The sequence below is a fragment of the Equus caballus genome, chromosome 9 (assembly GCF_041296265.1).
Source record: "Equus caballus isolate H_3958 breed thoroughbred chromosome 9, TB-T2T, whole genome shotgun sequence".
In the NCBI taxonomy this organism is placed as follows: domain Eukaryota; kingdom Metazoa; phylum Chordata; class Mammalia; order Perissodactyla; family Equidae; genus Equus; species Equus caballus.
This window is the reverse complement of record NC_091692.1, coordinates 67,186,972-67,213,417: the sequence shown is the minus strand read 5'-3', so window position 1 is coordinate 67,213,417 and position 26,446 is coordinate 67,186,972. Positions and strand designations below refer to the sequence as shown.

At 35.4% G+C, this 26,446-nt stretch overlaps 1 protein-coding gene across 6 annotated transcripts in view; it reads left to right on the top strand.

Moving 5' to 3' along the window:
• ANGPT1 (angiopoietin 1) overlaps window positions 1-26,446 on the top strand; it is a 241,066-nt gene that overhangs the window by 149,928 nt on the left and 64,692 nt on the right. For 3 of the 6 annotated variants that reach the window (XM_005613250.4, XM_070221700.1, XM_070221699.1), the window contains exon 4: window positions 18,803-19,032. In XM_005613250.4, the coding sequence (XP_005613307.1) occupies window positions 18,803-19,032 (230 nt within the window). Of the gene's footprint in view, window positions 1-18,802; window positions 19,036-26,446 lie in introns of all 6 variants that reach the window. The other 3 variants (XM_001494946.7, XM_023648861.2, XM_070221698.1) reach the window with 1 other exon arrangement.

Genomic DNA, 26,446 nt, shown 5'->3' with positions numbered 1-26,446 from the left:
AGAGTTGCCACAAACCTTCAATTTGTAAAAAAATGCAATATCTGTGAAGCAAAATAAAGTGAAACACAATAAAACGAAGCATGCTTGTATTTGATTCTATGATTTAATTCACTGACACAAAATATTGACAGTTTTCAGCAGGATCAAAATCTATAGGAATAGAGAATAGAGCCTCTGAAACTCTGTAGCTTGAATCATCACTCTACTGGCCCTTAAGCTTGAGCAAAGCTACAGGATTGTTGAATTCAGAGATCTTGCACTAGAGAAAAATGCAATTTATATTTTTCCAGAAAATCATTTACTTGCAAAGTTGATTCAAGATGTTCTTTTGCTCCCCCCAGTTTAAAGCCATTTATTCTGGACATGATAAATTTCTTTAGTTAGCTTTATAGATGTGTTTTATAAACTATGAATCATCTCAAGTAAGTGATATGAGACTCAGAGATCTTGAAAGCTGGGATGGCATATAGACTATATTATTTTGAAGGCACTGACATTCATGATGAAGAATTCAATCAAAGCAGTAACCTCTGTAGGACAAGTATAGTATATATTAACTGCACTTTCGTCTGGATATTTGGATGACTTGAAGAACTTTCAGTTCTTATACGTTATATTGAGTTAAAGACCATTGTGTTGCTAGATACTAGTTAAATACCGTTGTGTTGGTGGAACTAGAGTTTCCACCATATTCCAAACCAGGAAGGCACCTAAGAGGACTGCTAGTTCTCCTCTTACTTTACAGGTGAGGGAACAGACTCAGTGGAAATGAGTGACCTGTCCAAGGTCACACAGCTAGCTAGTGGCAGAATGGGGAATATAATCCAGGTTTCTACATTCTTAGTCCTGCTCTTTTCAGTGTTGCACATTATCTGCAACCTAGAAGGATTTCCCAAACTTCATGCTAGAAGTAGACCTTAGTGACAACAATTATAGTAAGGTTTTACATCATGAAGAAGATAAACCTGGCTGTTGGTTTCGATTCTGAAAGGAGTCACTCATGCTCTGTGACTTGTGTTTCTAAGTTTGCATTTATTTTCTTTGTCCTGTGTCATGGGGTAAACTGTAGAGCTATAAATAAACTTGACAGGACTTGACCCTGAACTGGTTGCATGATGAAATGTTCTGGAATTGAGAATTCTGTTGAAAAGTACCCGTTATCCTACTGCAGTTTCACAGTAACCATCACATACACATAACAGGTGTACTTTTCTTCAGCCATCCCTTGATTTAGGGTCCCACTATGCTTTATCTTTGTTGATAAAAATGAACCCTGTTTATAGTCATGTATTTCAAGATGATATGGTAAAAGCTTTGTCTAGGAATGAATAAATAAAACAAAGACAATTTTGCCTTGTTTTTTAGGCTGTTTTTATAATTATGTAAATAACACACATCAACTGTAGAAAAAGGAGAATGTACACAAAAGATAATTAAAAAACACAGTCCCAGAACATTGAGAGAGCTACATATGTCCGTCTATATTATATATAAATATATTTTTCACAAAAAGTTGTGTTACGCTATACATACTGTTTTGAAGCCTGCTTTCTTTAGTGATAGATATCTTTTCTAATCAAAAAATATCTCTCAAATATCATTCTTAATAACTGCAAGGTATTTCATTTTATAGGTGTAACCTAGGATGGTTTTAATCCATCTCTTGCTAGGTATGTTACCACATAAGTTTTATCTTTTAAAAAATTGTCAGCACGAATTTACACTCTTCAATTCTTCCTCAGTTGATATGCGTTATCTCTTGGTCTACATCTGACACTTTAGCTGTCAAGATACCATAAAAATCTGGGAGACCTGAGAGGGCTCGCTCTTAACTATGGAAATAAATGCTGTTCTTAAGTGTCACCTATACTCAGCTCTCTTCATCTCTCCTTGTCTCTGTCTCCCTTGCCCTCCCTCCTTCTCATATTCATTCTTTCTTTGCTTCTTTTTTTCTCTCTTCTTCTTTTCTAAAAAATATATCCTTTCTACCTTAGTTTCATATTATTTGGGGGTTTTTTGTCTTTCCATCATGATTCTTGATATGGCACCTGGTATCGTTTTTTACCATGGGATTCTCACCATGAAATGCTGGGATTTTTTTTAAGGGAAATTGCTTAAAAGTTTTCTCTATTCCATCAGTAAAGCTGAGTCAAGGCTTGAGCTCTCAAAAGGGCTGTAGGTCAAGTAGAAGGGGCTTCTGCACGTGCCACAACCTCTCAGAGGAAGCTGACTCCTGATCATAAGTACATACATGCTTTCGTTGATGAATTTTTTTCTCATTGAATTCTAATTTCTAAGGAAAATTCAGCTTTTCTTAAAAATATAAATCATCTCATTTATTGCTAGTCATAATTTTTTCAGGATTATAACAATTCTCTTCTACAGCAATATAGGTATTTCACAATCAATTCAGGGAGTTCAGTTTTAATTTGAAATTTATTTCTGTGCTCATACTGACAAAAACTTACATGCATTTTTCACTCCTACTCTACACCCCTTTCTTCTTTTGACCCTCAAGTTTGACATTACCTCACATGTGGTTCCTGGGGGTGTCTTTCTATCAATGTGCTCTATCTCCCTCCATTGCCGTATCTCTAGACTATAGAGTGTCTTCCGTTGAAGGGTCTAATATGCGTAATAGAGTGGTGGTGGAACATCTATGCTTAACCCAGGCATATTCTTCCATGAACCACTTAGAAAAAAGTGTTTTTCTTTCTATAAACCAAAAGTATCCATTTGTGATACACAGCATACTTTCCCTATTCTGTTTATTGTTATTGTTTATTTTCATATGTGAAATGGAATCAGAGGAACTCTGCCAAGCACTTTCTAGAATAACAAAGAAATGTACTCCCCCCACTATTTAAGTAGATAAAAGGTCAAAGGCAAACATGAAGCTGTTTGTATATTTTAAAATAGTTTATTGATCATCCCTACCTATTCCTTAAATGAATCTTAATCCTCCAAATGCGACAAGAAGCTATTTCTACGTTGAAGCATCTCTGAAATGTAGAAGCAACATGCCTTTAGTCGGCCAGGTCTGGTTTGGATCAGCTAATACACTTTGCAAGGGGGATTATCTAAATTAAGCTTTGCTTCCTCCCCAAGGAATGTCAGGGGTTGTGTCTGGGTGTGTGACTTACCAACTTTGAGCAGGATGGGGCCTCGGCTGCCAAGTTGGTGAGTTGGACCTTAGGAGGGTCCATCACTTCTTTGGCAGAATAAGGAAGAATATTTTATGGACAGGATTATACTACTAATCATGCTGAGAGGTCCTGCTGGTTTACATCCTGACAAATTAAATGCATCACTTGTAGGGTTGAAAATGGATTTTTAACCTCATTAGATTCACTTCTTTATCCCCTAAATGGTCAAAGATACAAAGCAGGAATAGGATTAACAACATTTGCTCTACCACTTGTTTTCCTAACAGTCTAGTGGGGGCTGACTCCAAGAAGCTTCTGGTTTGTTTTCTTAGGGAATTTCTTTTTCTTTTATTGGATGCTATCCTAATCTCAAAACTTGGTTTTGTTTTTTGCCTCAAAGACACAGCACTTGCAAGCAAGGGATCAGTAACTGGCCCATATGATTGAAATTTCACAACCAAGAACCCAAGAAATGAGAAGCGTTAACATTTACTTTGCACATAGGGGTTTGCTGTGACCACAAAGTGGGAGAAGTAATTGTCAACTTTTATTAGATTTCTCCAGTATGTTTCCTACCACTTCCGCTCAAAACGATAGAAAACAGAGGTAGACAAGGAAAGATGTCAAAATGCAAATTCCTTCAGCTAAACCAAATATATAACTGGATCTTTTAGTCTAAAGCTTTGGTCAACTGACTCGGTGTCAAGGCACCTTCCCATCTCTAACTTAACCTCAACTTTTTCTAACGTGCGAGCACAGCCAGGTGAAAAAATATTCCAGAAGAAATTCTTTTGTCTCACCAGGGTATACAGGAAGGGAGATCGCCATTCCATGTACACAAAGATGGAGCCCTTAGGTTTTCTTGATGCTGGTATTGAATATGCAGAGCAAAGGTTAGGGAAATATTCAGTAAGACATTCAGAGTGAAGTGGAACTACACATATGATGGCCATTCCTACATAGTGTTAGCAAAACCGTCTGCTGCCTAGCTATCTAGTATCAGGTGGATATTTGTGTGAGGTGCTTTACATACACTGTTGCTAATCCTCCAAATAATTCTGCGAAGAACCTATTATTATTCCCATTTTGTATATAAAGAAGTTTACAGAGATCGAGTAGCTTGCCCTTGACTAAACAGCTAGTGTATGTCAAAATTAGGGTTTAAGTCCATGATGGTTCTGTGTCTTAATTATTATAAAAATATTTTTTCAACATGATGCAGCCTCCAGATTAATGGATGTGGTTGTCAAGTTATCCTCCTAACACAAACAAATTTGAAGAAAGGGTCAGGCTAGTTGTTTTTGGCCTATTCCTATATAGATCATTATTTCTTCCCCCAATACTGGAGTATGAAATATAAACCATTTTACCTTGGGAATTCTCTGAACTTCTTTGACAAGCCTCATCTATCTTCTAGCTGGAGTTTATGGGAAGCGATGAAGTTAATTAATTTTAAGTGATCGAAGTGTGTGCAATTTCAGTATACTAAATTGTACCTTACAAGTAAAGTATTTTAGTGGCACAATAAAATATTGATTTTTAATAACTTAATATGACTAAAAAAAGTTAAGTCACAGTCTAAATTAAAGCTATCCTCCATTTGATAAGTTCTACTAAAATAAAATCTTGCCAACTTCTAGCAATAAGTTAAGTTGAATTATGTTAGTTGTATATAGAAAGGATCAAGGAAAAGTATTTGAATTTATTCTACTCTATTCTATACCTTGTAAATTGAAGACCTACAGACACCGATTGAATAAAATGTTTTTTCCCCTCTCACGTTCTTTAAAAATGAATTTAATGGCATATAGCATTTTTTCATTTAAATTTTATTAACCATAGGATCTTAGAGTGGAAGAGAATTCTGAATCAAACGGGAAATACAAGTGTCACCTTCATTCTTTCCTTTCCCTGGTTCCTCGCAACTCACGGATCACTGTTGATGCAATCAGTTCCATCTCCTAAATGTTTTTACAGTCCCTCCTGTTTTTCTGTCTCCACTGACTATGTTTTAGACCAAACTTCCATTAATTCTGTGTCGGCCTTTGCAGTGACCTCTGTGCTTTAAGCCTCAGGCCTCTCAGACCTCTCATCCAGAGCTCTGCCAAAGTCTCTCTCAAATGCAAGTCAGGTTATTCTTTGCTTTTGTTTAGGTTCCCCCACACACTAATTCAGCCCAATTTTTTAATCTCTAGACAGCCATCTGCCCAACCTCCTAATGATTCTCTGTAACCAACTGAAGAAAGTTCAAGTTCTTTAGCATAGAGCACCATCCATGATCATTATAAGCCTAATTTTATACCTGTACTTCCTCAAGTCTTATATTTTAGAAAGTATGGTCTACTAGTGAAGAGCATGAGCCCCGAGGCCAGACAACCTGGGTTTCCACTTTTCCTTCATCCTGCTGTAACCAACTCTGCCACAAATTATTTGTGTGACTTTGGGCAAGTTACTTAAACTCTCTGTGCTTTGGTTTCCTAATTTGTAACACAGGAATGATGATAATAGCAGTGCATGGAGTTGATGTGGGATAATTGAGTTAATGCATATAAAGCACTGAGACCAGTGCCTGACACACACAGTAGGTATTTAATCATGTTACTTGTGAGTATCACACTGAAGACTTGATATTATTTCAGATGTGTTTCATGTTTGACTTATCAAGAATGCCCTGTAGTTCTTTATTCAATTTATAAAACTCCTGTCTACCCTTCAATACAATTACCCTGAGTAATACCCTACTCACTGCAAATGTTACCCCCTTCAAGACCTCTTCTCTGACTCTGCCAAATAGATTTGCTCACTACAACTTATGTGATAACACTGCACCTTGTTTTTTCACCCATTATTTCAATTATCCCATCACATTGTAATATATGCGTGTGTGCACTTGTGTGTGTGTGTGTGTGTGTGTGTGTGTATCTATCTCTCCACTATTAGGCTATGACCTTCTGGGACACAGAGATTGCGTTTTATTTATCTTTGTCTTTATGCTCCCAGGCACAATTCTCTACAGGTGGTCTATATAGCATTAAACGCTTTTTGAATGTTGAATGAAGGATGAACTGGCAAACATCCCAGTAGCTCTATCTCAACAAATGTCATTTATCTGTGAACACGCACACACACACAACTAAAAAATATTTTTAATAGAATAGAAAGCACAAATTACATAGTATTTACATTTAATATTATAAATATATTGTTCTTTTTATTTTATTGAGATCATAATGGTTTATAACTGTGTAATTTCAGGTGTACCTTTTTATTTATCAATTTCTATACAGACTACGTGGTACTAACCACCTCTAGTCTAATTTTTATCCGTCACCATATATATGTGCCCCTTTACCCCTTTTGCTTACCCACCAGCCCCATTCCCCTCTGGTAACCACTAATCTGTTCTCTTTGTCCATGTGTTTGTTTATCTTCCATATATGAGTGAAATCATGCAGTATTTGTCTTTCTCTGTCTGGCTTATTTTGTTTAACATCATACTCTCAAGGTCCATCAATGCTGTTGCAAATTGGACTGTTTTGTCTTTTGTATGGGTGAGTAGTATTCCATTGTATATGTACCAAATCTTCTTTATCCATTCATCCATAGAAGGGCACTTGGGTTGCTACCACATCTTGGCTATTGAGGATAATGATGCAATGAACATAGGGGTGCATAAGTCTCTTTGGATTGTTGATTTCAAGTTCTTTGGATAAATACCCAGTAGTGGAATATCTAAATTGTATGGTATTTCTATTTTTAATTTATAGGGAAATCTCCATACTATTTTCCATAGTGGCTGCACCCGCTTGCATTCCCACCAGCAGTGTATGAGGGTTGCTTTTTCTCCACATCCTCTCTAACATTTGTGTTTTTTGTCTTGGTAATTATAGCCATTCTGACTAATACAGGGTAATATTTCATTGTAGTTTTGATTTGCATTTCGCTAATAATTAGCGGTGTTGAACATCTTTTCATGTATCTGTTGACCATCTGTATATCTTCTTTGGAAAAATGTCTGTTCATATCTTCTGCCTATTTTTTGATCATTGTTTACTTTTTGGGTGTTGAGTTGTGTAAGTTCTTTTCATATTTTGGAAATTAACCCCTTGTCAGATATGTGATTTCAAATATTTTCTTCCAGTTGGTGGATTATCTTTTGTTTTTGTTCGTGGTTTCCTTTGCCTTGCAGAACATTTTTAGCCTGATGTAGTCCCATTTGTTAATTTTTTCTTTTGTTTCTCTTCCCTGAGTAGACATGGTATTTGAAAAGACACTGCTAAGATCGATGTCAAAGAGTAAACTGCCTATAATTTCTTCTAGGAGTTTTATGGCTTCAGGTCTTACATTCAAGTCTTTAATCCATTTTGAACTGATTTTTATGTTTGGCAAAAGATAATGATCTACTTTCATTCTTTTGCCTGTGAATGTCCAGTTTTCCCAACACCATTGATTGAAGAGACTTTCCTCTCTCCATCGTATGCTCTTGGCTCCTTTGTCAAAGGTTAGCTGTCTATAGATGAGTGGTTTTATTTCGTGGCCTTCAATTCTGTTCCACTGATCTGTGTGTCTGTTTTTGTGCCAGTACCATGCTATTTTGATCACTATAGCTTTGTAATATATTTTGAAATCAGTCATTATAATGCTTCTGGCTTTGTTCTTTTACTCAGGATTGCTTTGGTTATTCAAGGTCTTTTGCTGTTCCATAGAAATTTTAGGATTCTTTGTTCTATTTCTGTGAGGAACATCATTAGGATTCTGATTGAGATTGCATTGAATCTGTAGAATCCTTTAGGTAATATGGACATTTTAACTATGTTTATTCTTCCAATCAATGCATGTGGAATATCTTTCCATTTCTTTATATCTTCTTCAATTTCTTTCAACAATGTCTTATAGTTTTCATTGTATAGATCTTTCACTACTTTGGTTAAAGTTATTCCTAGATATTTTATTCTTTTTGTTGCGATTGTAAATGGGATTGTATTCTTGACTTCTCTTTCTGCTAGTTCATTATTAGTATATAGAAATGCAACTAATTTTTGTAAGTTGATTTTGTACCTTGCAAATTTGCTGTAGTTTTTGACTATTTCTAATAATTTTATGATGGATTCTTTAGGGTTTTCTATATATAAAATCATGTCATCTACAAACAGCAAGAGTTTCACTTCTTGCTTGTCAATTTGGATATGTTTTATTTCTTTTTCTTGCCTAATTTCTCTGGCCAAAATCTCTAGTACTATGTTAAATGAGATTAGCGAGAGTGGCATCCTTGTCTTTTTCCTGTTCTCAGAGGGATGGCTTTCAGCTTTTCCCCATTGAGTATGATATTGGCTGTGGGTTTGTCATATATGGCTTTTGTTATGTTGTTACTTTCCTTCTATACCCATTATATTGAGAGTTTTTGTTGTAAGTGGATGTTGGATCTTGTCAAATGCTTTCTCTGCATCTATTGAGATGATCATGTGGGTTTTGTTCCTCATTTTGTTAATGTGGTGTATCACACTGATTGATTTGCAGATGTTGAACAATCTCTGTATCCCTGGCATAAATCCCACTTGATCATGGTGCATGATCCTTTTAATATATTGCAGTATTCAGTTTGCCAATATTGTGTTGAGGATTTTTGAATCTATGTTCTTCAGCAATATTTGGCCTGTAATTTTCTTCCTTTGTGTTGTCCTTGTCTGGCTTTGGGCTCAGGGTGGTGTTGGCCTTGTAGAATGTGTTAGGAAGTGTTTCATCTTCATCAATTTTTTGGAATAGTTCGAGAAGGATAGGTACTAAATCTTCTTTGAATGGAGAAGCCATCTGGTCCTGGACTTTTATTTTGGGGGAATTTTTTATTACTATTTAATTCTCTTTAGTTGTAACTGACCTATTCATATTCTCTATTTCTTCTTGATTCACCTTGGAGAGGTTGTATGAGTCTGATAATTTATCCATTTCTTCTAGGTTATTCACTTTGTGGGCATATAATTTTTCATAGTATTATCTTATAATCTTCTGTATTTCTGTGGTATCCATTGTAATTTTTACTCTTTCATTTCCAATTTTGTTTATTTGAGCCTTCTTTCTTTTTTCTTAGTGAGTCTGGCTAAGGGCTTGTCAATTTTATCTTCTCAAAGAACCAGCTCTTAGTTTCATTGATCTTTTCTACATTTTTTTTGCTTTCTGTTTCATTTATTTCTGCTCTGATTTTTATTATTTCTCTTCTTCTGCTGACTTTGGGCTTTGTTTGGTTTTCTTTTTCTATTAGGTATAGTTTAAAGTTACTTATTTGAGATCTTTCTTGTTTGTTGAGGTGGGTCTGCATTGTTATGAATTTCCCTCTTATAACTGCTTTTGCTGCATCCCATGAGTTGGTATGTTGTATATTCATTTTCATTTGTCTCCAGGTATTTTTGAATTTCTCCTTTGATTTCTTCATTGATTCAATGGTTGTTCAGTAGTGTGTCGTTTAGTCTCCACATATTTATGACTTTTCCAGCATTTTTCTTGCAGTTGATTTCTAGTTTCATAGCATTGTGGTCAGTAAAGATGCTTGATATGATTTCAATCTTCTTAAATTTATTGAGGCTTGCCTTGTTTCCCATATGGTCTGTCTTTGAGAATTTTCCATGTGCACTTGAGAAGAGTGTGTATTCTGTTGTTTTTGGATGGAATGCTGTGTAAATATCTATTACATCCATCTGATCAAGTGTTTTGTTTAAATTCACTATTTCCTTGTTGACTTTATGATGATCTATCCATTGATGTAAGTGGGGTGTTGAAGTCCCTTACTATTACTGTGTTGCTGTTAATTTCTCCCTTTAGGTCTGTTAATAGTTGTTTTATATAGTTTGGTGCTCCTGTGTTGGGTGCATATATGTTCATGTGTTCCTCTTGGAGGAAAGTCCCTTTCATCATTGTGTACTGGCCCTCTTTGTCTCTCATTGTCTTTTTTATCTTGACATCTACTTTGTCTCACAGAAGTATGTCAACATCTGCTTTTTTTTTGGTTTCCATTAGCTTGGAGTATCATCTTCCATCCCTTCATTCTGAGCCTGTGTTTGTGTTTAGAGCTGAGATGTGTTGCCTGGAGGCAGCATATTGTTGGGTCCTGTTTTACAATCCATCCAGCTACTCTGTGTCTTTTGATTGGAAAATTCAATCCACTTGCTTTTAGAGTGACTATTGATATATGAGGGCTTAATACTGCCATTTTATCTATTGTTTTCCAGCTGTTCTATATTTCCATTGTTTCTCTTCCTTTGTGTTCTTGACTGCCATTTCATTTTGTTGGTTTTCTCAGTTTTCTCTTTGTTAGTGAATTGTGGCTCTGCTCTGATTTTTTATTTAGTGGTTACCGTGAAGTTTGTATAAAAGATCTCATAGATGAGATAGTCCATTTTCTGATAGCCTCTTATCTCTATTAGCCTAAGGATGTTCCATTCCTTTCCTGTTCCCCTTATGAGTTATTGTTGTCACAAATTATTCTGTTTTGTGTTGTGAGCTTGTGACTAAGTTGAAGTGTTTATAGTTACTCTTGATGCTTTTCTTCCCTATGTCTTTTAAGTTATAATTAAGCATTTGCTTCCCTGTTCTGAAAGACAAATATAGGTTTCTGATTTTCTCTGTCTATTTATTTCCTTTCTCAAAGCTTTGTAGACCTTTGCCTTTTTGTTTCAGGTATGAGGGCATCCTTGATCATTTCTTGTAGAGGAAGTCTAGTGGTGATGAACTCTCTCAACATTTGTTTATCTGGGAAAGCTTTTATTCCTCCTTCATATCTGAAGGATAGTGTATTCTTGGCTGAAAGTTTTTGTCTTTCAGTATTTTGAATATCTCATTCCATTCTCCTTGCCTGTGAGAAATCCCCTGAAAGCCTGATAGGGGTTCCTTTTCAGGTTATTTTCTTCTGGCTTGCTGCCCTTAATGTTTATTCTTTGTCATTTACTTTTACCAGTTTTACTGCTATATGATTTGTAGAAGGTCTTTTAGCATTGATGTAATTAGGAGTTCTGTTGGGTGCATGTATTTGCAAGTCTGGTTCCCTCACCAGGTTTGGGAAGTTCTCAGCTATTATTTCCTTGAACAAGCTCTCTGCTCCTTTCTTCTCCTTCTGTAATACCTATAATCCTTATGTTGCTTTTCCTAGTTGAGTCGGATATTTCTTGAAGAATTCCTTCATTCTTTTAAACTCTTAGCTCTCTCTCCTCCTCTAGCTGAAGGATTTCTATCCTTTAAATCATCACTAATTCTTTCCTCCATAACATCAGCTCTATTTTTTAAGGATTCTAGATTGTTTTTTATCTTATTAATTATGCTCTTCATATCTTGGCTGCTGGGGAAGAATCACAGAATGCTCACCTATCTCCACTACTTCCCAAAGGCCCAGTCCATCCACCTTCAGTTGTATGGTTGTATGGATCTCTCAGATTTCCTCTTGTGCTGTGTGGGTATCTTCCATTGATCAATGAATGTCCACTTAGTTGTAGTTCAAAGGGGAAGAGATAAAGCAAACAGCTCACTTTGCTGTGTTGCTGATGTCACTCCTAATTATTCTCAGTATAAATAAAATACAGATGGTGTTTATTCTGCTATTCTGCACCCAAAAGCCCATTGCATGGCACCCAAGTTTATCAGTCCATGTTCTGAGGTCCATTAATTCAGCCCAATTTTTAATCTCTAAGATGGTATCTTCCCAGACCATTATAGACCCATGACTGCTTACCACACCTCTCTGATTAATAAAAAATGTAACATAAACTTGATCTGGGGCTGGCCCCATATCCAAGTGGTTGAGTTTGCATGCTCTGCTTTGGTGGCCCAGGGTTTCACCAGTTTGGATCCTGGGTGCCAACATGGCACTGCTCATTGGACCATGCTGAGGTGGCATCCCACATAGCATAACCAAAAGGACCTACAACTAGAATGTACAACTATGTACTGGGGTGCTTTGGGGAGGAGATGAAGAAGAAGAAGAAAAAGAAAAAGAAGATTGGCAACAGATGTTAGCTCAGGTGCCAATCTTTACCAAAAAAAAAACCCCACCTAAACATTAAGTTATATAGATGTTTATACAACTGAAAGTCAAAGTCTCCCTAATTCCTTGCTCCTCCACTACCATCAACCCCTGCAGAGAATCATCATTAGCAGATTAAGAGTTTGGTGCTTATTCTTCCAGACTTTTTCTATGAATATACTAAGATATACATGTGTATAGAGTGTGCATAGTTATGTGTGTGTTTACTCAGACACATACCCATATACAATCATACAAATGCAAAAGTAGACATGTATGTGATATATGTGTATATGTATAGATTGTACCCATTTTTTAAATGCTGCATTTTTTTACTTCATAATAATTTATCATGGATGTATTGTACATGTAATTACACAGATATACTTCATTAATTTTTATAGATGCACTATAATTTACAATTTATTAGAATTGTTATGAGATTATTTAAAATTTTCATAGATATTGACAAATTATCTCTAAATTTTACATTCTCCCCTTGTGTGCATGAACTTTCTAATTTCCCCAAACTTTGCTAGCTATTGTCTTGTCTACCTGAGAGGTTAACTTGTGCATCTTTTCATGTTTATTGACCACTTGCATTTCTTCTTTGTGACTGGCTCATTCATGTATATTTCTCATTTTTCTATTAAATGTTTATCTTTGCTTTATTAACTCGCATAAGCTCTTTAATGGATGTTAAAACTTATTCATGTATGTTTCAAATATTTTCTCTAGTTTATCATTTTTTGTTCAGCCTATTTTTTATAGAGTTATTACATTTTTATGTCATTAAATGTATATACTTTTTTCTTCTTGATTTCTGGCTTTCACAGCATATTTTGCTCATTCTTATTTACCCTAAACTTTAAAAAATTTATTTGCCAATATTTACTTGTGGTAATTTATGCTTCTGCTCCCTATCTGAATTGCAAAAATATTTAACTTCATATTTTAAAGGAAAATTTATGTGCTGAAATTAGAAACTTAAAGTACAAATTTAACATGAACTTAGTACACTCTTGTTTGAATGGGGAAAAAATTGCTGTTTAAAACCCAAATTGCTACACATATTGACACATGCATATTAAAAATAATTAAAAAATGGAACCATCTGTAAGTAGGTTCAAATAGATAAAATTGAGGAGTTTTCTATATTTTCAACATCTTCTTCCTTGTCTAAGGGCTGTGTTTACACACATAGAGCTTAGGCAACTGTCACTGCCGTGAATTCATTGGCTGCTATGTTAAGAACTCTATTGTGGGAAACAGTTTGAAAGAGAAAGCTTTTTCTGTGAAAGTTTCAAAATGTGTTCAATGATTTGAAATATTTCCAATAAGATTTGATGGAGCAGGCAGACTGGAAATGAGGGGGAAAAGTCAACCAAAAAATTCAAATAGGGCTTTGTATACACTCAGTGAGAACCTCTTACTGAAGTTCAAGGCTTAGATTATTTTGTTTATTTTATTCTTCATTTAAGTGCACCTCTGCTTCAAACTAGAAGCTAAGTGCCAAAATTCGATGCATGTCTCTTCTCAGAGTGTTTCCAGAAAGATGGGAAACAGGAAGTAGTGAGAATTCTGTGAGAAACTCTGTCCTTGGATTTCTAGGTCTATTTGAATAGATTTAGGTGCATTGTTTCATAAATTGTTGTTCCATAAAACACTAACCCTAAAGGATGCATCATAATAAAAACTGTTTATTTAATTTAGGCTTCCCCAAAACTTGATAATAGAACTCTTAACAATGGAATGCCTAATAAAAATATACTGAATGCATTCTAGAAAACAGTGCACTGAATTTTGGAATCAACATCCAGGTTTTGGATTATGCATTTAAACCTAAGCTAACCTTATCACTGAAGGGAAAATATGGCTACTTTTCTCATCTGATTTTAGAACATTGGATCTGTAATGTTGTCCTTCAGATCAACCTTTATATATAGAGGTCTCTGTGCCTAGCTGAGATGGCCTCTCCCAACGCCCCTGGGATAGGGAAAATGTAAGACAAGCAACGAAAAGATTGAGGACAAAATGGATTATGATTAATAATATAATGAGTAAGAAAATTAAACTTGATGGCAGAAGGGTTAAGGCAGAGTGGAGTTAAGTAAATCTCAGTTCAGATTAAAAAAAAAACTGGCTTGGCAAAGAAATTTTGTTTTTATACATGGAAAAGATTGATAGTTTGGAATATTGTGAAAGACAAGCTCCCAAAATAACCAGATAGAGAGCAGCAAATATTAAGGAGATGTTAAGCTTGTGCCTTGATTCCTGGTAAAGTATAAAGGGGTTGAAATAGGCAGAGATTGTATTACACTAAGGCAAAGAGATGAGACTCTAATGCTAGTTTTCACAGTGCTGGGATGTTAGATTTCTAATCTGACAAGTTAGAAGACATGGGTTTTTATCTTGATTCTGGCACAATATATGCACAATTTGGGGCACGATATTTAGATTCTTACCTATAAACTGAGGGTTGTAACATCTACTCAGTCTATATCACTATATTGCTTTAAGAATCAAAGGAGATAAGAGTTTTAAAATGCTACACAACCATAATGATATATTACAACATCGTGATTAATAAGTAGAGATAGTCTATGAATTTTTCTGGCAAGAAAGTTTTTGACTTAAACCAGTTTGGAAATAGTGAGGAGGACGGGCTGACTTCCCAAGTAGATGTCAACCAATGGATGAGAAGTAGCAAAGAAAAGAGAATAGTTTTTTTGAAGCCAAATATGAAGAGGAGATGCAAAGGAGGGATGAGCAGAGTCAAATGTAACGATCAAAAAGAGATCAGTCTTGCCTGAAGAAGTCTAAAATGTGATCATTAATATAAAAGATAGCCCTAATAAATAAAGTTAATAGAGAATTACTGGAGTACAGAAGGTTTTTAAGGAACTCCAAATGAAGAAGTGAAATGAGAAAATGACTGGAAGAGAGAATTAACTGGTAAGACCTGCCATTTGGGGAACAGTGTGAGATGTTTCCAATTTGCCTGAAATCATTTTCATATTATTTTTTCATGCTTGTATTTCATTCTCAATCCTGTGAAATCTCTGTGATGCAGAACAGGCTTCTTACTTCTGTGAGCAGTCCTTTCTTTACTTTACATGAATATCTATTTTAAGGTGACAGGCTATGTTGATGTCTTTTGATACTTGGTAGTGATGGTGCATTAAAGGTTGTTTGGTGAGTTATGAAAATTAATGTTCTTTCCAACACGCCAAGTGTATATTCCTTTAACTCAGGAAATGCAGGACCTTTCTTCCACAAGCCAGTGTCCAGAATTATTTCCTTTGGCACCAGGACTTCTTTGATCAACTTTCCATTCTCAACTTTTTCCAAATTATCCTGAAAAATAAAACAAACAAACAAAACAAAACTCCTTTATCAACATCTCAGGTAGTAGCCATCTTTAAGTATCTGTCCTCTTGAACAAGGTATGCATCAAAAGTAGAAAAACATTGATGCAAAAAGCAAAAAAGAAGTATTATGTCTGAAACAGAAGTTTCTTATAGCTGCTATTTTTCTATTTGAAGTTTTCTCTTTAAAAATAAATTCTTAGGATAGGAATAGTGTCATTTTACATTTTACATAGTGCTGAGACCACTATTGGTACTTAGCAACTAATAAATACAAGTTATAAGTATAATATGATATTTTCCAAACCAGAGTGTTGCCTACCAATTAGGAAAACTGAAAAGCCACTGTTCATCTTATGTTAGGAACAAAATGATAATTCAGAATTTTTATCCTGTGTTATACGACTATATCATTCAAATTTTAATCTTTACATTATTGTCATTTTAACAGTTAATTCTAAGATTTCTTGATAGCAAAGTATAACTCTCGTAAATTTAAAAGACAATTTTCTTATAAGTTAACTGACTATATTATGGGTATCTTGCATCTGATCATTACTCTATGAGGAGAAACAAAAATAATTAAAAGTAAGCTGAGAATGCTCTAAGGCATTGATCATTGTTAATTCTCAGATCTAAAGGCCAAAAATCAATAGGCACAAAGAAGACCTCCTCTGACATCCATGGCAAGTACGCTAATCACTAAACCAGTGGGTGGGATGAACTTTTTAACCAATAGGGGAGATACTTTTGTTTTATTTTGTTTTGTTTGCTTTTAACTGTCAACTTCAACAACAAGTTATTGATACAGAAGAAAACACTAAAAGACAATGAATCGTACCCACTCCTTAGAGATAGTCTTTCATCTTACTCCTTCTTGCTTAAATTTTCCATTTGCAAAAACGTTTTAAAAACTGTAAATGACCATCACATTTTCCCCAAATCGCTGCACCCAAGACCTATCAAAATTGAATTTGCCTGTGGCCGGCCCTGTGGCATAGTGGTTAAGTTCGTATGCTCTGCTTCAGTGGCCCAGGGTTTGTGGGTTTGGATCCCAGGTGCGGACCTACACACTGCTCATCAAGCTGTGATGTGGTGGCATCCCACATACAAAATAGAGGAAGATTGGCACAGATGTTAGCTCAGGGCCACTCTTCCTCACCAAAACAATGAGTTTGCTTAATGACCAGTCAGGTCAGGTCTTATTTCACTGTTGGTGTCCCATAGAATGAAAGCAATTCAAACTAGACCTTTGGTGGTGAACATAATGTAGTCTATACAGAAGTCAAATACAATGGTGTATACCTGAAATTTCTGTTATAAACCAACATTACTGCAATTAAAAATATATGTATATATAAAACAGAAACATGGCTTTTCTTATCTTGCAGACATCACAGAGCTGCCCCTAATGGGTCTCAATGTGAAATTTTCACGTGTGAATCTTGTCATGCTACTAAAGGTGTTGTAAATCAGTAGAGTCTTATACATAGAAGCATCCTAGTATTTTGCTTGGTTCAACAGGCAACTTTCCTGCCATATTCTAAGCTGCATTTTCTTGGGAGACAGGTTTGTTGGCAAAGATCTGGAATGCCCATGGGCAGTTCTTTCTACGCTTTTTTTTTTCCTGAGGAAGATTCTCCCTGAGCTGACATTTGTTGCAATGTTCCTGTTTTTGTCTGCCAGCTGCCACCACAGCATGGCCACTGACAGTCAAGTGGTGTAAGTCTGTGCCCGGGAAGTGGACCCAGGCCACCACAGTGGAGTGCACTAAACTTAACCACTAGGTCATGAGGACTGGCCCTTTCAACATTTCTTAATCTATCTAAAGGACAATTGGATATTCCAGCTTGTTCCCCAGTACATGGAGTTGAAAAATTTGGCTCTTCAAACATACTCTATTTTATGATTTAAGTATTAAATTTAAAACATTCCCTAGTGTCCCCTTTTTCAAAACTTATAGGAATGATTCACTGTTATATCTCTCCAAGGTAAATTAAGTACTTAGTCTGGTATGTTACATTTGAATAACACCTTGTAAACTAAGGACTGTTTGAACCTTCTGAAAATGGAACTGGGAAAACTGGATAAGGCTTTTCTCTGAAGAATACTAGTATATTACACACTCTATAAAATGTAAATGCTTTTATTTCCAGTCAGTTGCTAGGATTCAAGAGTGCTTCTGCATTCTCTATCATTTTTAATGTGCAATGCGCAAGGGGAGTATCCTTTGAAGCATTCTGAGAGAAAGAAGGTTCTCAGTTGAGGATCGCATCACCCTGAGCAAAGCACCCCAAATCCTACTGTGAGACCATGCCACCAGCCTAATGTGATCTTCCTTTTCAGAATCAATTATTCAGTGATTTGGGAATTTGTGATGACTTTAGGCCTCATTTTGAAGCTTAGGTTGAGAGATAAAGTAAGCTCGTGGTTATGATATGTGACCAGGCACCAAAAATCCCAAGAAATCCAGTTCATTGTGACTTTAGATAGCTTAGTTTCTGGTCCTGTGTTTTCTGCATCAACATACTACTCCCTGACCCCACAGAACTATTACAAAATTTAATCACTGTTAATGTTCTGAGAATCCCAAATGAATGAAGCAAAGTAAATAAAAAATAGTTTCTGTATTTTGTTCATGCTCTTTTTTTTTTTTTATGAGGAAGATTGGCCCTGAGCTAACATCTATTGGCAATCTTCCTCTTTTTGCTTCAGGAAGATTGTTGCTGAGCTAACATCTGTGCTAGTCTTCCTCTCTTTTATGTGGGATGCTGCTGCAGTGTGGCTTGACAAGTGGTGCTAGGTCAGCACCTGGGATCTGAACCTGCAAACTCCAGGCCACCTAAGCAGAGCATGTGAATCTAACCACTGTGCCACTGGACCGGCCCCTGTTCATACGTTCTTTTTCTGAACTATTCTGTTTTTTATCGGCTCCATTTCCTTAATGAAACTTCTCCAGACTATACTTATTTGGGTCCAAATCAGCTACCCTGGATAGGAGATAAACCCTAGGAAATAAATTATATTTAGTAAATAAACACTACTCTCACAACAACTAGTCTAATAATTCATTTGACATGTTGTATATGTCACTCCGATTTAAAAAATATATTATATATTATATATATATATATATATATATATATATATATCCTGAGTCTCTCCCTTAAAAACAATTTCCATGGTGAAATATTTAAATAAAATTTCTACCTTTAAATAAACTCAGGAATTAGTTGTACAATTTTTTTGTATAGCATTTTTATCTTATCTTCATTTCCTTGTAGTATATTAGAACATAAAATCTTGGAAATGGAAGGAAAGCACAAGGAAGAGCTGGACACCTTAAAGGAAGAGAAAGAGAATCTTCAAAGCTTGGTTACTCGTCAAACATCTGTAATCCAGGAACTGGAGAAACAATTGAACAGGGCCACCACCAACAACAGTGTCCTTCAGAAGCAGCAATTGGAGCTGATGGACACAGTGCATAACCTCGTCAACCTTTGCACTAAAGAAGGTGGTAAGAATTTCTTCCTCATTTCAGTAAATATTTTGTTTAATATGGAGCAAGTAAATATTCCATATAAGTTTCTACATTGCATTGATTGCTATGTAAAAGCAGCAAAAGAACTTTATTCTTAGAAGCATTTCATAATGTTTTCACTGACAATTTTCTCACGTTTTTAACTTTTCACAGAGTGTCTTCATAAGCTTGAATTCACAATATCTTTCTAAAAGGGCTTTCTAGTTTCTTCTTTCTTTCTTAGTCTTTTTAACCTTAGATAAAATCTATACTATCATCGATAACTATTTGGTGTGGTGGTGTTAGACACAATTATACAGGACAGTAATTAGCCAATGCTAAAGATTAGTTAAGAGTACCTGGGAAAGTTTCAGGAGAATTCCCATTTTAAAAATAATATTAATTGTTTCTTTTGCAGAAGGTGAGAGGGAAGAATTGCCTGCAGAGAAAAGGAGATATAGAAGTTCCCAATAACTATTATGAGGGAGATAGAATTTTTGTTATTAAAAGTCTTTATCAAGATCACTTATGCTTAGTTCTGTGCAGAGGAGACCTAACTAAGGAGTCTAGGCACATCTATTCTGTGGTGTCTTTTTGACAGTGGAAATACAAACTTTTAATATCACTAGAATATCTGGAACCATTTAACCATTGGAAATATTGCAGGCCTGTGTCTCTTTAGAAGACATCCATCCATCTGTCCATCCATCTACCCAAGAATTATTGAATGAGTGCCTCTGTGTGCACTTGTCCACTTGAAGCAGAACCTCTCCTGAGCCTCAGGAGAGCTCTTCAAAGCTTGTAGCTTAAGGTCATCTTCTGTAGTTCTGCTCACTGATCAGCCTTTCTCTGAGTGAAGATGGAATGGTAAATGGTGATGAGTGAAAGAGAACACCACTTACATCTGAAAGTTATGATTGTCATTAAGCTGTGACTTATGAGCATTCATGTAAAGGCTTTGTGTGCAAATGCAATATACAAAATGTGGAGATTCCTTTAATTTAATAGTGGGCTTGAGCTATATGAAAAATTAGCTCAATTCCATACTTTCATGTATAGATATGAGTATAGAGGATAACTCCATATTAAGTGATCTTGTTTTAAAGACATTTCACATTTCTCTATTACACTCCATTACCTTGAGTTATATCTTCTTTAGATAGTCTAAACAAGGCCTTAATATACTTTGTAAAGAATACTTTTTAAACAGTGAGTTCCCAGAGCTCCACTTGGGCGTGCTCAGAAATGTGATTGGGAAGGAAAAAACCTGCTAATCAGTCAGAGCCTGCCAAAACCTTGAGTTAGAGTCCACTGGAAGGAAAGCATGGTAAGATTTTGCCAGAGAATTTTAATAGAGCTCATGAGTATTTATAAATTAAGTATTAATATGAGACATATCTATTCTCATATTGAACTGAATACATTTGGGGAAAGATTGAAAACATGTTTTTCTTATCATCAGGAGACTTAAAGCACATGGAGTCGAGTAGTTCTTTTTTTTCATGATGTTAGAAATATCAGGCTCTGGTGATTCTCACAGAGCTCATATGTCTCCCTGCTTATCATAATTTCTCTTCTTTTCTGAGTATTTATCTAATAAATATGTCTGTAAACTTTTAGAGGTGAGGGGGTGACTTCAGAATTAAAATCACTGGCTAGGTTTGGCGTTTGGGTGCAACATAAGGCAACCAAACATTTGTTAAATTCAAGAAACATTTATTGAACAATTTCAATGGCATTCCTGATAGACGCTACCCTTAACATCCACTCAGGGTGTGAGAAAAGTACCTCTGTCTGTTCCATGATATAGCATATCCAAAAATAAAAAAAGTAATACTCGAGACAGAAATTGCCTAATACTTCAGGCCTCTAGATAAATATTTTCTTTTTAATGATACAATCCTAAAATAAATCCTGATTTAACTACAGCACTTGTGATCCTACCATAAGCTGATTGCCCTATTTTCCAATGTTCTGTGGTCTCATAACCACAGATTTTATTTGCTTCTTGTTAATATTTTTTTCTTTAATCCCACAGTTTAGTACTCTAACTAAATATTTGGTCATTTAAGGACTCGTAAGAGACACAAAATGCCTCTCACTAAGGCATCGATTAAGATTTTAATTCTCTGCATATCTTCATTTTCACTGGTGCCATAGTATTTAGTTATGGTGACTTTAAAGTTTTAAATGGCAATACTGGATTAAATACCAGTTGCTAAAACGAACTTTTATTTCATTCTAATTCTAAAACACATAAGTAAAAACTTTTCCCTAATTTTATGACCAAAAATTCATTTATCAAATGGATTTATTACTTATCAAAAGCTTACATGTAAATATTCTACTTTGAAATTTAGATATATACAAAGTTGCCAAAATCAATACACCACAATAAATGCATCAATTTTCTAAAATGCATATTTCAAAAACTCAAAGAGTAGTCTTCTAAAAGATTTTGCAAAATCATCATGAACTGTGTTATAATCCAAAAAGCCAAAACTGTTAATAGACCTTAAGTTTCCTCTGGTTCCAACTTGACTCAGTCATTTATGGTGACAGCCTGAATATAATACTACAAGGCAAGAAAATAAATTTTTAGTGGGTTTTTTCTGTCATTGGCAACTAATTAAACCTTTAGGAAGCTGCTTCATCATTTATAAAGTCAAGATAATTGTGTCTACTTCACAGTGATAAGGAAAGAATTAAATTAGATACTGCCTATAAAAGCAAAGAGCACATGACGTAACTGACTCATTAAATTTTAGTTCCTTCTCCAAGTGACAAGATTTAACTACACACAAATTTATTAAGTGCTATCTATAAATAAAATTTCTTTCACAGAAAATGTCTGAATATAATGCTCCAGGGTGAGTGACTGTTGACAATCATCCAAGCAGCTTCTTTTAGCTTCAGTTTTCTTATCTCTAAGATGGGATCATAATACATACTTGATGGTTTTATAGCAAGAATTAAAAGAGGTTTATGTAAAACACATAGCATTGATGCCTATCCATAGTAAATGCTCAAAAGATTGTAGTTATTTTTATTTTTATGTTTTCTAAAGTGCTTATAACTCACTAAAGTTATATGGTAAAAGTAAGAAAAGGAAATTTATCCTTTTCCCAATCATGCATTTGGCCTAGGGACTATAAATCAATCTTTGCATATAGGGAATATTTTTATTTAGTTTCACAGAACTTTTCCTACTAATGTCATGAGATCCATTTAAGCTAAATACAATTAATAAATACATTTTCTGAAATAATTCACCAAACATTCTTCTTCTTTTTCTGAATAGGCAATAGTGATGTCTGAGGCAAATAGTCATTTCATACTAAATTGCATCCATATTGTAAGACTTCTGAGTAACACATTCATTTTTGTCTAACCTTTGTCTGCAAACATTTGGTTGCATTTATTTGTAGAATCATTGCCCACCAAAGAAATATTGCCCTCAATGTTTTCATAGTGTCAGAGCTTAGATGATTGCTTTAGGTTTTTGGTAATTCACAGTTATGGCAGGAATTAAATAGTTTACATTGATAATGGCATGGAAACAAGGCTTAGAATTCTTTTGGGGAAGATAATCAGGCACAGTGACTATCAAACTTTCACTAGTCATCTATGTTCAGAGGTAATTAAAACATCATCACATGATCAGCATACACAAGGCAAACATCATATTATGTGATCAAGAATTTAATTACTAACAAAGCATAAAAAAAGGGAAGAAAGAAAAGTTTAAAAGAAAGTAGGATTTAGGCTCCATCATAAAATTACATGGGCTGATTGTCTTACTGTCCAGATCAGCTTGGAGCATACTCCTGCTAGACCAAGATGTGATTAATAAAATTTATCCATTCATTCAAAAAATAGTTATGCAACAACTGTTCTGTTTGAGATTCTTTTCTGGGGATGAGGATATTCACGCATTTTTTACTTAACAAATATTTGCTGAGTTCCTATAGCACACCAGATACTGTTCAGATCAGGGAAGAGGGGACAGATATAATTCAATCTGTGGCTTCAAGGTAACTAGAATTTGGTGGGGAAAGAGACAGATAAACAACGATATTTCATAATTGTTTGCTAGAGGTGAGGCCAGGGCACTAACAACACACAGGAGAAATATTAAAATCATGGCAGAGACAGAAGGATGAACACAGAATCCAGCGTCTGCAGAGTCTTTTTAAGGATTTTGTTGAACGCTTATTATGATTCAGGCATTGCTTAAGCTGTATATCACAACAACAGTAGTTAGTCTTCACAACAGTATGAGGGAACTACTATGGTTAGCCTCATCTTATAAATTCTACAGGGAACTTGAATAATTTGCTCAAGGTTACATAGCTGGAAAAGGTGGATCCAGGATTAAAACATAGGCAGGATGGCTCTAACGGGGAGATAATAATTGAGTCTTCAAAATAAAGAAAACAGATCTTACTCCAGAGAGCTCAAACAACATGTCTGTTTGCCAGGAGTCATGGGAACGGGGGTTGGGCGGGAGCGTACATCCAAATGAATAGCATAAATCTCAGAATCAAAGGCAGGAGAACAGGGAAAGATGAGGTTAGAGAGGTGAACTGAGGAGAGCAAAGAAGCTGCCTTTTTTACCTGAAAGCAATAAGGAGTCATTGTCAATATATCAGGACAAAGGTGACATTTGCATTTTAGAAAAGTTACCCCAGTCATGATATAGGAAGAATATATTGGAAAGTTGACAAGCTTGGAAACAGAGGGACCATATAGGTGTTCTTGCCATTATTAAAATATTAACAAATACTTAGAAGAGTACAAGCTAATATTCTGAGCTCTTTGCATATATCAACTCATTTAATTCTGATAACTCTATAAGCTAGGTGCTATTACTAACCTTATATGACAGATAAAGCAACTAAGCACAGAGAGGTAAATAATTTCCAAATTTCACAGTGCTATCAAGTGAGCAAGGTGAAATTTGAGCCCAGAGAGTCTGGTTCTGGAATCTGTACTTTATCCACTGTTCTAGGATGGTGAGGGAAAGTAGAGTTGACAATGATTTTCAACAGATTCTCAAAAGGATCTTCTAGGAGAGAAATAATGTTGGCAAGATCAAACGGGGTAAATGGAAACACAGGTGGAGGGGAAATCTGTGAACAAAGAAGAATTAGAATCAACAAGAAATAACAACTTACTAGAAGTAGAGTCAAATAGAGCTTCCAAATTTCTGGGGTTGAGTAGCTGAGAAGATGTTGATGATATTCCTTAAAATCGACAACATGTGAAGAGAAGCAGGTTAAACGGGGAAGGTGAGTTTAGTTTTGGGCGTATTGGCTGAGGTGACTGTAGGACAATTAGAATCTGGAAGGCAGAGGAATAGGAATCAGGAATTCACGAGTGAAATCTGGATAACCAGATTGTCCTCAGAGGAGACAAGTGGGAAAGCCGTGCAGCAAGTGAAATCCTTGAAAGTGCGTATAAAGCAATGACTCAACCATTGAGGGGATTATAGATGTGTTTGAGAATCTAATAAAAACTAGCCTAACTTTCTTTCCCCCTTAGTGCAAATACCCAGGCACAAGTTTATGTACAATTTCAGAGAATTTACATACTAAGATTATGAATTCATTTTATAGTAATAAGAATGTAAAATCAAAGACAGAAAACTGGGAGTTCTTTAAAGGATAGATAAAAAGCGACCAAAAAGAAAACAGAATTAGGGGAAAAACCAGTAGTGAGCAGTGTTATGGCAGGGAGAAAAGACTGTTATGAAAGATCTTAGATTAGTGGCAAATAAGCAGAAAGGTCAAATACAAAAAAAAAAAAAGACTGAAAAGTGAAATTTGAAACTGGGAAGTGACCTTCTGAAGGAAGAGTTTGGGTGAAGTATATGGCTCAGTTGCATAGGTCAAAGACTGAAATGAATAGGAGGAAGTAAAAGTGGAAAATGTTATCTACCCACATCCAAGAAACTTGAATATGAAAGGACCGGCAGCAGTTTTGGGTAGAAAGGCACACAGGGTAGAGAAGAATAAAAGTAACTTAAAAATAAATGGCAAGAGACCCAAGCATATTTATGTACTTAGTTCCCTAATATGAAGCTCAAATTTCAAATTATAAAGAGCTTCTCATGAAATTCATTTTAAAAACTCCTTTCACATCATCTGAAAGACACAATGACTGATACTACAAATTTTTAAGTGATCTAAATTATTTGGTTTAAAGTGTCTTTCCCAGAGGCTGATTGCAGTGGTATGGAACGTTTGATCATTACTTTCAGTCCTGTGGCCTTCAGAAAAGGGGAAATGAGGCATTTGCTTCCTTCCCAGTGCTGAGGAGACATTTGGCTCTGTTCTCAGAACAATTCTACCATCTGAAAGGAATTTACCTCCCGTGCAGTGTCTGTTGAGTTTGTGAAGTAAATCATTCAGTCAAGGGATGAGACACTTTGAACTCTCGCAAGTCCCTTGAGTTAAGAACCACTCTAAAAACATCACAAGCGATGGGAGGAAATTAAAACATTTTGAATGTCACTCATATAAACATTGATAAAAATAGAAAATATCATTTTCATTGACTGAGTAAAATATTTGGTTTTTCGTTGACTACTTGTAATGCACAATTTAACATTAGGTGGAAAAAGAAAGAAAAATACAGGAAGTCATCCGGTGAACGCTACAGAGAGCACTTGTTCCCATTTAATGAGGAAAATGCTTTATCTTGACAGAAAATTATATGTCAAACATTTACAATTTCCTTAAAATGAACCACACTTCTAGCACTTCCTTTCATAAAACCCAATGGCTTAAGGGGAAAGTAACTATTTATTTTTGGAAATGGTATATTTCTCCTTTTTGATGAAGCGTGTTATCTGCCTTTTGAAAAGTCATAATTTCTATTAAAAAAATTGTGTGAATAGCAGATAGCCAAACTAATGATAACAAAATAAAAATAATACAGTCCTTGACCTCTCCCATGAACTATTTCTAAACCACATCTTTCGGGGGAGATTTGAAATTTTGTGGTTAATTCTCTTTTGGAATTAGAGTTTCAAATTCAGAAACTAGGCTATCTGAAAAGGGATATCTCCTGGTTCCAGCTGGGTCTGGAAGTTACCAGGGTGAAAGGCCACAAAAGAAAAGTGTTGCCTTGATGTTCCAACATTACCATGAGCAAACTCCGTTCCGTCTTCTCTTGTGCTTTTCATGGCCTGATTGGCGAAAGCAAAGAAGCACAAAATATTTTGAATAGAATTTTAACTAAGTCATTTCCTGGACTCATCCACATTTAAGTCCAATTCAACAGATATTTTCTAAGTCCAGGATCATAATGGGGCAGTGGACATTAGTTACAGATAAGCTGTGGTGCTTTACACTGAGCCAAATAGCACCTATACTTAGAGAGAAAATAAGAGAAAAACATGTTA